Source organism: Oncorhynchus mykiss, chromosome 6, assembly GCF_013265735.2.
Source record: "Oncorhynchus mykiss isolate Arlee chromosome 6, USDA_OmykA_1.1, whole genome shotgun sequence".
NCBI classification, from domain to species: Eukaryota; Metazoa; Chordata; class Actinopteri; order Salmoniformes; family Salmonidae; genus Oncorhynchus; species Oncorhynchus mykiss.
In genome coordinates, this window is record NC_048570.1 from 39806809 (window position 1) to 39819754 (window position 12946).

At 41.9% G+C, this 12946-nt stretch overlaps 1 protein-coding gene across 1 annotated transcript; it reads right to left on the bottom strand.

The window, feature by feature from the left end:
- Positions 1–1392: 1392 nt before the first annotated feature.
- LOC110525027 (fibroblast growth factor 10-like) lies at positions 1393–12619 on the bottom strand. Its single transcript, XM_021604986.2, has 3 exons — positions 11527–12619; positions 4222–4325; positions 1393–1973 (listed from the first exon to the last, which is right to left on the bottom strand). The coding sequence occupies exons 1-3, from the start codon at positions 12020–12022 to the stop codon at positions 1782–1784; spliced, it is 792 nt and encodes a 263-aa protein (XP_021460661.1). The 5' UTR covers positions 12023–12619; the 3' UTR covers positions 1393–1781.
- Positions 12620–12946: the final 327 nt, after the last annotated feature.

A 12946-nucleotide genomic window follows, 5' to 3' on the forward strand; every position in this document is an offset into this window, starting at 1 on the left:
AATATTAGCATTTCTAGCTCAAAACAAATACCGTCATGATCCCTGGCAGCCTACAGTATCTCCAAGCATTTACAGTAGTTCCAGGCCAGGAATCACAGTCTCTAGTTGAATGGGATGAATCTGGACATTTTCATGTTTGTTTTGCACACACTTTGTGCTCTTTTCCCAATTTCACGCCCTTACATAAACATATATTTAGATGAGAGAGGCACAGGACCGAGCGTTCGTGGTGTTAACATTCTCCCCCCTGGTCTTTTGATCTGGCATCTGACAGCTGTCATTGATTAGAGCATTTGTTGACGATTACAGGAGGACGTGTGTTGGCGAGACACAGGTCATACGGACATCTCTCTCATGCACGCATCGCGTGCACACATCGCATGCGCCCCACACAGGCACGCACATGCACGCACACACAAACACACACTCACTGCCTCCTACCCCACATACCCTGCACCACATTCTAGTAAGGGCTTGATGTGGGACAATACAATGCAGAAACGTGTGGTCTACATACGGTCAACTTTTCTTCATATTACTTACTGTATGAAAAAAGGCTTTCTTTCTGTATCCATGTGGCCCAAGGCCTCCGCACGGTAATGGGGTGATAGTTGAAAAAAATGATGTAAGCATCTACAGCCCATACCAGGGTAGTTACCTCCCTTCCGTTTTGATGTGGTTGGCCTGTATGTTTCCAGTTTGTTTGGGAACTCTAATCATTAGCGCAATGGTTGCCACATGGAATATCTGGTGGGCCTGTAATGGTTACCTTTTGTCATTCGAAAACTACACTTGTTTTCTGTGCTCTGGGTTATCTTTCTTTTAGCATAGCCTGTTACCTATGTAGACATCTACTTAATATTCTATAGTACAAGAGGGATAAGTTCACATTCTCATATGTGTATTGGTCGGATGTTTACTGAGTCAACCAGTTGCACACTTTAGTGATGGACATGAGAACATCTGGATGCAGAGGAGGAAACGTCTCATTTTATTTTCTCTTAGACATTAAAGGTGTAAAAGAATGCAAATAAATGTTCACCTTCTTTCCACCTCCAGTTAAATATGACACAAAATAAATAATTTGCTTCAACACAGTCAGAACTCAGTGGTTAAGTATACATTATATGTTCACTTTTGTTATGGTTTCAGGCTTAAAATGAGCACGAGGATCTTGCTCAAGAGTTTACTGCTGTTTTCGCATGATGATCTGTCAGCCCTACTTCTTGATTTCTAAACCTGTTCAGATGATTGAAATGCGATTGAGAACCAGTGAATTACAGTTTGTAACAAGTGTTTTGTACACACAAAACCAGTGCTTCCTCAGTTCATCCACTTGGTGTGTGAAACAGCCTCCTACCCCCCCCCCCCCCCCCCCCCCCCCATGTCACATCCTCCTTCAGTCCACCTCCTTCCAATGATTTGGCACAGAATAGAGTTTATATTTCACCATGTGCCACAGAAAACACTGTCCATCCCCCAAACCAATAAACCATCTCAAGCAAAGTCAGAAGCAGCCCCACTGGGCACAGCTGGTTGAATCAACGTTGCTCCACGTAATTTCAATGAAATCACATTGAACCAACGTGGAATAGACGTTGAATTGACGTCCGTGCCCAGTGGGAGGCAGCATGCAGTTAAGTAACTTCCTTAGACAAAATATGTATTTTAGTTCAGATGCTCTCTGTCCAGATTCCTTTCTTATCCTTAGTTGAAAGATTGTTCAGTGCTGAATTAGCTCTCCGACAGGGTCTAGTCCAGTAAAAAGCTCCTCCTCATCATCACACCATGATGGGGAGGAAGTGTGTGGCCGTATTCTTCCTCCGTGTTTTCTTCCCTCTCAGTGGCCTCCCGTGGACACTCAGGCCCACAAACATCTGTCTCTTCTTGTTCCTCCACTCGGCTGAGGCGTAGGTGTTATAGCCGTTCTCTTCAATACGTTCCTTCAGTGTGCAGTCAATGCCAAACTCTTTCTGGAAGAACAAGGGACATTATTGGGTTACATTCACATATGTGTATTTGGATACTGACTGAATCCATTTTATACTGATTCGACCATTTCCATTTTTGAAGTGCATACACTGGCAAAGGATGTAAAAATACCCCCACTATAGTTAATCCAGTGGTGTACTGTTCATACAAGAGTTTAAATCAAAATCCAAATATTTCCAGGTATTTATTCAACCTAATTCATTCTAATTAGCTAACTGATAACCCACTGGGTACGTAACGTAATTCCGACGTGGAGAATTGGGTAATATTTGGTTGGTAGATTGATCAATTATATTACAACCTATTTTCAGCCACTCAAAAAGACAGTCAAAAGTTTGTTTAATTCCCAATGTGTTGTCGCTATGCTTTCAACAATCTAAAAGCACAACGAAATTCCGATCGAAAATCAATGTCCGATTTTTGTTTTAGTTGTCACCTAAATTTGTCATTACTGCGCGTTCAACCATTTAAAAACACAACAAAGTTTAAATGGGAATACAACGTTAGATATTTCGTTTATTTGTACAACAACTTAATGTGTCAACATTGTGCTTCATCTAATAGCGCAACCATGTGACCTGGATTGCAATTGAGATTACTTAAATACATAGTGCAAGTGGTCAACGGAGTTTGAGATTCTGCGCATATTATTATATCAATTTTGAAAGTCTCCACAGACCTGTGACATTTGCGCGCTATCTTGAACATGCAGCTTTCTATGATTACATGAGAAGACATTTATTGTTACAGTAACCTCAGAATGTGGCATGGGATGTGTTGAATAAATACGGTTACATTATTTTATTACAAAAGTAATATTGAATTGTGTTTGGTTAACCATGCAACCAAATATCAACGTTTAAAGGAGCAACTGGCTTAGTCCTATTCTTTAACTTTTATTTTTGGTTGAGATTGAGACCTGAATCCAACATATACTTGTTTAACTGGTCAACAAGTTAATACACTATTTACTTTTGTATGTCTAAAGTGATACTTGAATTGTGTTTGGTTGTCAACGCAACCAAATAGCAACATTTGAAGGATATGTGTCCTTGGGTAGTTCTCTCTGTGCCACTGTGTCTGGCTTACTTCCAGTTTGTCTACACATGAATAATTGAAATGATGGATTCATGTCTCCATTAAAACCAAAAATCTAAGCTAATTAATAGGATTCAATCAAATAAAATCGAACTTTTAAATGCACTTTAAATACAGTTATATTCTTTAACTTCAATGTTTTGTTTGGATGGAGATGTGAATCCAACATATTTGTTTTACTAACTTGTAGATTACTTTTGAAATCAACCGAAGCTTAAAATCCTAGGCCTAGACCTATAGGCATTGTCTAGTTTCAGTTGAACCCTGGGTTGAATTTAAACAATAGCTATTGATGACTTCCCAAAATGCTACATAGGCCTAAATAGCATCATTGATGATACATGATTGAAAATATATGGTTACATCTCATTTGCTCTCTTAAACCTACCCATTGGGAATGACTATGATAGCAACAGTGAATCTATTAAGTGGAGATTTCTCAACAAACATTCTCGCAAAAGCGCATTGGTGATAAATATCAAAGCCAGGCTTGGTTAAAACCCTGGATGGGAGACTAAAGGGTAGCTTGTATATATATCAACTACCCAGTAGGAGGTGCTGACCAGCATTTTCTTTCTTTCTTATAGTGGATATTGAGTTGAAGATCTGACATTGTTTCAAAGGTACAAATTCAACACATGTTATACAATCTTGGTCAATGTTGAAAATGAATCACTATGATGGCATAATCCTGTAGTTGAAATTTCATCTCAAAAACAACAGTTGATGGCTTTTTTTTTCAAATCCAATATATTTTCCACATAGTTTCCACGTCACAATACGTTGAAAAATTCAGTTGAAAACAACATTGATTTTGCCCAGCGGAAACCAATTCAACTTAGTCAAGATGTACCAGAGGGGTACATTCAATAGAAATGGTTAGTTATTCAAATCAGTGATAAATGTGATGTAATCTAATGTCTGTGTCCCTTTAGAACTATAGTCACGACTTGCTGACTTCCAATTTCGTCTTTAAATGCTTGTGTACTCTTAGCACTTTTCACAGTTTCCACTGCACCATTGGTTGAACGTGAAAGCAGCTACGTAGTTAAACAATCTTGTGATAAAGACGGAAGAATCTAAGGGAATCTCTTTGAGGCTTGTTGAATGAACTCTGACACGGCTACTGACCGCTCCATACAGCTCTCCCTTGGTGCTGATAGCCAGGTAGTAGTTACTGCCCAGTCCTTTGATAGCCACCACGCCCACATCCACTGATGTGATCTCCAGAATACCTGAGAATAAACACACAACAAAAAAACACATTTTTATAAGCCATTTATAATCACCATGACCACTTGTAGGGGAGGATTTAAGGGACATCAGAGGCAGAGGAAATAGAAGCTAGTGTTCCGGATCCGCTGTAGTCATATACACTGCAGATAAGAGTTTGTAAAACAGTCAGCCTTTGTAAAACAGTCAGCCTGCCCCTCCTGATTGAGGAAGACAAAGGCCCAGCCACCAGCTGTGTCAGATAAAGGGAAATGGACAGATCTATATGGTCCATGGACAGATCTATATGGTCCATGGACAGATCTATATGGTCCATGGACAGCAGCACAGACTGTCAAGTGAGGTGACAGGAATACATCCATTGTTACCCAAGCCACGCCCATCAATAATTGACACATTAAATGTTCCGGCTAGAGCCTTTCTTAAGACAATACATTGTCTGGATGGGTTTGAGAAAGCCTCTAGGTGAAATTGTGTGGGTTCATAGCCAACTAGGTGCCAGGTAGCCTAGCAGTTGGAGCATTGGACCAGTAACCAAAAAGTTGCTAGTTCAAATCCTAGAGCCAACTAGGTGAAAAATCTGTCGATCTGCCTTTGAGCAAGGCACCTAACGATGCACTATGTAGAAATCCATTTCCCAGTGGCAAAAAATCCTATAGTTTGCCTAATTTCTGTTTATGTGACAAAACAAGCAAGAATAAAGCAAATAGAACAGATCTACCATGTCTGTCTTTCAATGAGAATGACAGAGCTGTAAATCATATTTCTATGCACATTTTTTTTGGTCTCCCAAAAAGTTACATATTGCAGCTTTAAGCCTAATTGCTCCAGGGTCGCATCAATAATGGCAGGGGAAGTGGGATATTCAAAAAACACATTTCAATTTCACACCACACACTTGTACAGGTTGTTCATGTGTGAAAAGGGGCAGATATCAACAGGACAGATAACAGGACAGGTATCAGCACCCCCTATTTGAACTGTTATGCTACTTATGGTGCTCAGTAGATACATAAAATACTCTAGTTAATAGCCAGAGAAAATCCTAAAGAATCTCTTCAACTGTAGGGTAAAGTTTTCATCCATTCATCCATCATCCATCCTTGATTTCATCCAAATAAGCTTGCTTCATCTACATCCCCTCTACTCAAAAACAACCGACTTCACCTTAACTCATTGTAATTTTTGTAATTTTTTAAACCTTTATTTAACTAGGCAAGTCAGTTAAGAACAAATTCGTATTGACAATGACAGCCTACCAAAAGGCCTCCTGCAGGGACAGGGGCTGGAATTAATACATAAAATATAAATATAGGATAAAATACACATCACGACAGGAGAGACAACACAACAGTACATAAAGAGAGACCTAAGACAACAACATAGCAAGGCAGCAACACATGACAACCCAGCATCGTAGCAACACAACATAACAACAACATGGTAGCAAAACAACATGGTAGCAGCACAAAACATGGTACAAACATTACATTTGGCATGAGGATTATAACAGTTGCAGATTAGATTTATGTGGTATGTAGGCCACCAATTCACAGTGCAAATATTCTGGTTACCTAAAAGCCATTCGAAAAGGTTGAATTATACCCTAGTAACCATAGCATGCTGTTGTTGTAGACAGCTGAGCTAATTAATTGTGCTCATGGTATCAGAGGTCAGAGAGATACAGCTTCCTAATGTGTCCTTTGACCAGAGAGCCCACTTATCCTCCACATACACACACACACACATACACACACACATTTATCTAATCTGATGCTGGTGTGTGTTAATGACCCCTCTCTGTTTCCCATGGCACGTTTGATTTCATGCCTCACTCCTTGACTTCTTCTTCCCATTTCCTGTGTGGTGTTGTTATCCTATCTTGCAACACACACAGACGCACGCACGCACGCACACACACACACACACACACACACACACGCCTGGTAGGCTCGTGTCACTGGGCAGCTCTCGGCTGTGCTTCCCTATGTAGTCTGTAATGGATTGCAAGCCCTGCCACATCCGACAAGCGTCAGAGCCGGTGTAGTATGATTTTTTATCTTAGTCCTGTATTGACACTTTGCCTGATTGATGGTTCGTCGGAGGGCATAGCGGGATTTCTTTTAAGCTTCCGGGTTAGAATCCCACTCCTTGAAAGCGGCAGCTCTAGCCTTTGGCTCAGTGAGGATGTTGCCTGTAATCCATGGCTTCTGGTTGTGGTATGTACGTACAGTTACTGTGGGGACGACGTCATCTATAAACTTATTGATGAAGCCAATGACTGATGTGGTGTACACCTCAATACCATAGGAAGAATCCCGGAACATATTCTAGTCTGTGCTAGCAAAACAATCCTGTAGCTTAGCATCTGCTTCAACTGACCTCTTTTTATTTGACCGAGTCACTGGTGCTTCCTGCTTTTATTTTTTTCTTGTAAGCAGGAATCAGGATAGATTTATGGTCAGATTTGCCAAATGGAGGGCGAGGGAGAGCTTTGTACGCTTCTCTGTGTGTGGAGTAAAGGTGGTCATTTTTGTGACATTGTCAGCTAGCCCGTCTATAGGGCGGGTTGGCTGACAAGTTTGAAATTATATAAGTTTGCTAATATGTGTGATTGTTAATGGGACTATTGACAGCGACAACATTCAAAGTAGTAGTCGTTTTTAGGGTTATATATTTTTTTTTTAAATGTGGTGCACTTTAATGTTATAAACTTATCGTTAAATGTATCGTTACCATGATAATTCAGTACATTTACAGTGATATGGACTTTTGTCCATATCGCCCAGCTCTACCGTTAGGTGAAGTGGTGGTGGGGACTATGACACAACGGCCATTGAAGATCTGAGAGTTGCTTCTGTAAGGGATCAGGTGTCCGGTATCGTGTGAGGATGTAAGACTATCTAAGGCTGTCTCTGGCCCCTCTGTAAACATGCTAGGGATGAAAGAAGAAAGAACAGAGGAGAACAGAGGCCATGACAGAGAGACAGGGAGATGAGGATTAGAAATAACTTAATGACCACTGATCAAAGACACACGCCGGAGGCTGGGGCGAGACGGCTCTTATAAAGTTTGAGCACACACACACACACACACACAAAGAGTCTCTCCCCCCACACAAACATAGAGTATACATTGTACACATTGTGTACACACACCCATTCAGATGTAGGATCTTAATTGGATCACTCTTTTGTTGCTGAGAATTTCCCTGCAGGAAATGCAAACTTGTAGTGTATTCAAGGTTTAAAAAGGCTTTCATAGTTTGTCATTTCCACTTTAAAATGTCATTTGCCCTAACGAAAAATGTAGCAACCCCTTTAAAAAATGTCCATTAATTATAATCAACATAATAATTCTCATTTCCTGTTGCTGCAGGATCACTTTCCTGCTGTAGCAAATGGGTTCAAATTAAGACCCACATCTGTATGCGTGAACACACACATGCACATACACACACACTCGAGTCTATAGTAGTTCCCACCTGTATCCACTCAGTTCGTGATGATTAATGTCTACTTGCTCACTTAGGAATGATATCCACAATGCCACAAAACAAAGCCACGAGGTCAAATGTGTTCTTAATTTAACATACTACACATCACAACACCCAGCACCAAATGTGACACCTGTGTGTTGTGTTGTGGTGATTCTGATACACCACGCATAAAAACATAGCCCTGGGTCAACCACACATTTGCATCTGTTTATTTAAGGAAATATCTGTTGCATACTGGATTCTTTTTCCTAATGTGTTGCTCATTTGATACGCTCTGTTTGTAGTTACTACAGCAAATGGTGCGTTAGGGTCGAAGTGGTGCAGACAATGCCAAAGTGAATTAAAGGTGGATTTTCCACAGTGGGTTGCCAAGTTCAGATGTGTTTTGCAGTTTGCATTGTTATTCTTGGTAACTGGAAGTTTACTCTTTGAAAAATATGTGTTGTCTCAGAAAAATTTGACAGAGCTTACAGTACAGATACGGTAGACTGCTTGATTTAAGAATGAGGAAAAATATACACAGAGATCTGGAATATTCGAACTGTACTGTCATGTTGAAATATGGGATTGATGGAAACATAAATCAGCTGTTAAGCAGATGAGGACCACAATGAATGTAATTCGTTTGCTCATATCCTTCCTCTATCCACGTCCATAAACAACTTTACATCTCTATCTCAGTGTCCCTGAGAGTACTGGCTGTGGTTTCCCTTCTGTGGGGGGCACACACACACACACACACACACACACACACACACACACACACACACACACACACACACACACACACACACACACACACACACACACACACACACACACACACACACAGCGAGAGAGCAAGTGGGGACCATGTCAGGCCAAGTCCGCTGGCGCCTCAGCACACATGGCCCCTGGCAGAGAGAGAGAGAGAGAGACACACAGACACGTTTGGTGGCCTCCTATATTTGCCTCCTGCGCTCTTGACAGGCTGGGCTCAAACTCACACAATCCCAGTTTGGGTGTAATTAGACTAATCCGTCTGCCGCCACACATCTGTTAGTGCCTCAGTTAGCACTGCTAGAGTCCACCATTGCTGTTCTCAGTAGCAATGTACAATTCATTAGAAATGCTTTAGGTTGTTCAAATTTGGCGAAATGTAACAATGTATAGCAAATTAGGTTATCGATAAGCACATTTTTTGTTACTCTGCATGCCGGCTAGCTTGTGTCGCTTTATACCCATGTGCTTATTTTAGCAAAGCTCCATATTTCCGGGGTTTCCATTCCAGCCCCGTCTGTCTCTCTGTCAGCTCCCAGCAGAATCCCAGCATGATGGAGTGCCATGTGGGACAGTTTTGCACTGGCATCCCTATAAATCTGTGGGAGGTTGGATACAGGCTCTTAAACAGAGCAGGGTCCTCACAGGACCATGGGCAGCCCCCAAAACCACCACCTCTACATCTGTAGAGATCTGTGCTAGCAAGGTTGATATTTCAAACCCCAAACCAGTTGTTTCCCTTCTAATGCTGCACTGTTGTAACCAGGGTTCAAAGGTCGGGTCTCAGCCTTGCACACAAGCAAACTTGACGCAAACCATATCTCTAAAGAGAAGTAATGAGAATGACTAGTGAGAGAGTGAGGGATGTTTTTTTAAATTTTTTTAATCAAAACTGGTAACATTGTCTACAGATATGCTTTTGTAGTGCATAAACATAATCATAATTTAACATATCTATGGAAAGATTACCAGGCCTTTAACTCAACATATTTAATGTGATTGCTCCTAGCAAGAACAAGCACACAGATTTAGTTTAGGAAATGGCCTTTTCTAGTTTTATTCATACAGTATATCGATCCTATGTTATTATTTTCTATCAACCCGGAGTGTTGAGCTGGGCATTACCACAGAATCAGTGCCAAAAACCTGATCTAGTGCCATTTCAAGGGCCCACAAAGGACATCCTCCCTGGGATCATGTCTAGGACATCCTCCCAGGGATCATGTCTAGCCCCTGGTCCAGAGCAGAAACTAGAGCTGCTCTTCTGTAGTATCCCTTTCCCTGTGAACCTGATCGTGGGCCATATAATCCACACACACTGTCCCCAGTCCCCCCCAGGACACGGCTTTGTGACGGCACCACCGTTGATACTGAACACTCGTAGCTTTGATGTGACCACAATGACGTTAACCATGTCATTCATGAATTAGTGTCCGCCCAACCCCCCTACCACTGCATTCATACCCATCCCAAAGATAAACTTGGTCACCTTTTGCAAATGCTTAGTAATATATACGACAGAATATTACTAATATATACTACTAGTACAGTAGTATTGTAGCCTAGAAATGTAAAGAATTGTGATGAGTAATGGTGAGAGATAATTGATAGGTTCAATAGGTTTACACGCACTATAGCGTCAAGTTGAACCCACCAATCATCTTAGTAAAGACATTGCTAGCCTGGCTGTTGTACTATTTCACAAATACCCCAAAGGGGCACATTGAAATTCATTGCATTTTTGCCTCACTGTCAAATGAAGACAGTTTAAAGTCTATAAATGCATTTATATAAAAGGGTCGAGTCTATAAAGACATTTCTGTCATATTCTTGTCAAAACAAACACCATTAGTGGCATTTTTACATCCCTTACTGTTTCCCATAAGTGTCTTTGATTGAATGTGTGGTTAAGAACTCCCAGGAGAAACGTTAGAGTACCATATACCGGGGGTGGTAGGTGTGGTGGGTGGGTGGGTGGGTGGAGGTTGTAGTTTAAGTGGGCACATGTGCGGCTGGTTCCTTGGTTTCTACATCCGAACACACACCCACTTGAGCATGTGAGTGCCAGCACACAGATAGGCTCACACACGTAGCTAATTGGGAAGTGGGTTGATAGAAAGGTTTTTTTTTTTCTCTCCAAGTGATCGCTGAGAACACTAAATCAAAAGAGCTGCAGTGAAGACAGTGTTTAGACGCGTTACTGGTCATGCCACACCGTTTACAATAGGATATTCAGGCCCAAACATTTGGCGTAAGTCAAAAAACATCCCCATTTATGTTACGGGCACCTGTGTAAATGTATCAGATCACAATCACATTATACTGCATTGATCATAAACCAGATGGTATCAGCATTATGTAGCAGACTGGCTGTGTGTGTTAGAGTCTCAGAGCATGGTAGTGATTGACGTTTCCTCTCCTTCCCCCAGTCCTGCTCCTGTCTAGTTGTTATCAGGGCTATTTACCCTGGGCAGTGAATAATGACAGATAACAGGTTGGTAATCTATTTCTCCCTTGTCCTGTTTTAGCCATCTGAGATCTACCATCATTGTGCTGAATGTTTGGAGAGGCCAGATATCACATGGATGTTTGCTAGAGATGGAAAAAAGGAGCTTCTAATCAGGAATGTGAACCAAACTAAAAGGTTTAACGTCCGTGAACTGCCAGGAGACAAATCTTGCCATTTTGATTCAACATACAGTATTTGAAATGACCAATGCAAAAAAAAAAGTTATTCGTTAAAGTTATTCAACTCAAGTCAATCATTTGAATTTGTTTCCTTTTTTTCCCTGTAATTTGTATGATATTCTGTAGTGAAGACCGTGCCAGGTTTGAGAAAGCCTGAACAACACAATGGTTCATCTTTAATACACTATGGTTGAACCTGTGTTTCCCCCTCTTTCACTTTCCTACAAATTGAAAAACATACTCTTGTGGTTACTTACTGAGTGGGTCATCTTTGCTCTTGGTCCCGTTGACTCTGCCATACTCATCGATCCGCAGGAAGAACTTCTGGAAGGAGAAGAGCTTTCTCCGCCGCACATCTCCCTGCAGGTGGTTGTAGCTGCGTACATGCCTCCCAAGTGGACCCCCTGTCCTTCCTAAGGGATCCCCAGTCTGCCCAGTTCCTCCAATCCTGGACCCAGCCAGGGAACTGTTCACCGGGGCACTAAGAGTGCTGTTGGGGCTGTGGGGCTGGTTCCTGCCTTTGTAGAGAGGTTGATGACAGACAACCAAAGGGACAGAAAGGGAGAGCAGCTGTGCTAGCAGCAGAGACAGTGACAGGCTGGAAAAGGAGAACCCCGAGATGGAGCTGGAGCCAGACCTTAGCCCAGACCCAGAACCAGACCTAAATCTGGACCCAGAGCCAGACCTAAACCAAGACCCAGAGGTGGACCAGGCAGAGGCAGCCTTACTCCCTCCAGCAGCCCATGTGCTCATGGTAGAGTGGTTTGGGGAGGACTGGAATCAGCCTCACAGCCTGGGACATGCTGCTGGGGACAGGGGAGGCTAGGAGGGCAGGGAGGGGAGCCCTCCTGGGAAATGGGGCTATCTGATACCTTTTCTACCAGTTCTCTACGCAAAAAGAGATGTCCTTCTGTTCCTCCTGTTTTTTTTGGTAGCTAGAGCAGTTACTGTACTGAAAGTCAATGAATTCCAATGACCAATCTGAGAGTCCTCTCTTTCACGTTTCTTCCCATACAGAGGTCCAGGTAGATAAATAAAAACAAAAACACCCACCGTATTTTTTTACAAGTGCATATACTGTCAGTGTATTCCAATGACAAATCAAGGAGCCGTCCTATGTCCCGCTGAGTTTAATTCCAAACCAGAGTTTCTCAGATGATTACTCCAATAATGAAAGGTCCACTGATGTAGGACCGTTCTGCTATAACACTTTCTCCAGGTCCATCCCTCAAGTCTCAAACATTCAACAGCTCATTGCTGCCAGATACCCTCCACAGATTTCCAGATTTCACAAAGAAGGTCAAATACATTTGAGTGTGAAATCCTCCGCTGCTCTCTCCTCTCTTTCTCTCTCCATGGATGAGTGTGGAGTGGACTCACTCTCTCTCCCGCTCTCTACAGTGGCTCCACCTTCACTGAGGTGACAGGCTGAGGAGGGGTGTGTGTGTGTTAAAGATGTTTTGCTCCCCTTGCTGGGTTTGATGTGACATGGTCTCAGGGTAATTTGTATTTTTCAGTATGTAAATCTGTGACACAACTTTTAGTATGATACGTAATGTTAGGTTACAAAGTGAATGGGATAGCAGTCATACAATAACATACGAATTATAGGACTTATAGTATCATACGTCTTACTCGGTCGAACAATAGCATACGAATTGGATTGCATAACTTATT

Coding starts and splice junctions, on each gene's coding strand:
- LOC110525027 (XM_021604986.2), bottom strand. CDS start 12,022: ATGAGCACATGGGCTGCTGGAGGGAGTAAGGCTGCCTCTGCCTGGTCC. Junction 4,326..11,526: donor GAGCAAAGATGACCCACTCA/GTAAGTAACCAC, acceptor GTTTATTCTCAG/GTATTCTGGAGATCACATCA. Junction 1,974..4,221: donor AGGGAGAGCTGTATGGAGCG/GTCAGTAGCCGT, acceptor TTGTTCTTCCAG/AAAGAGTTTGGCATTGACTG.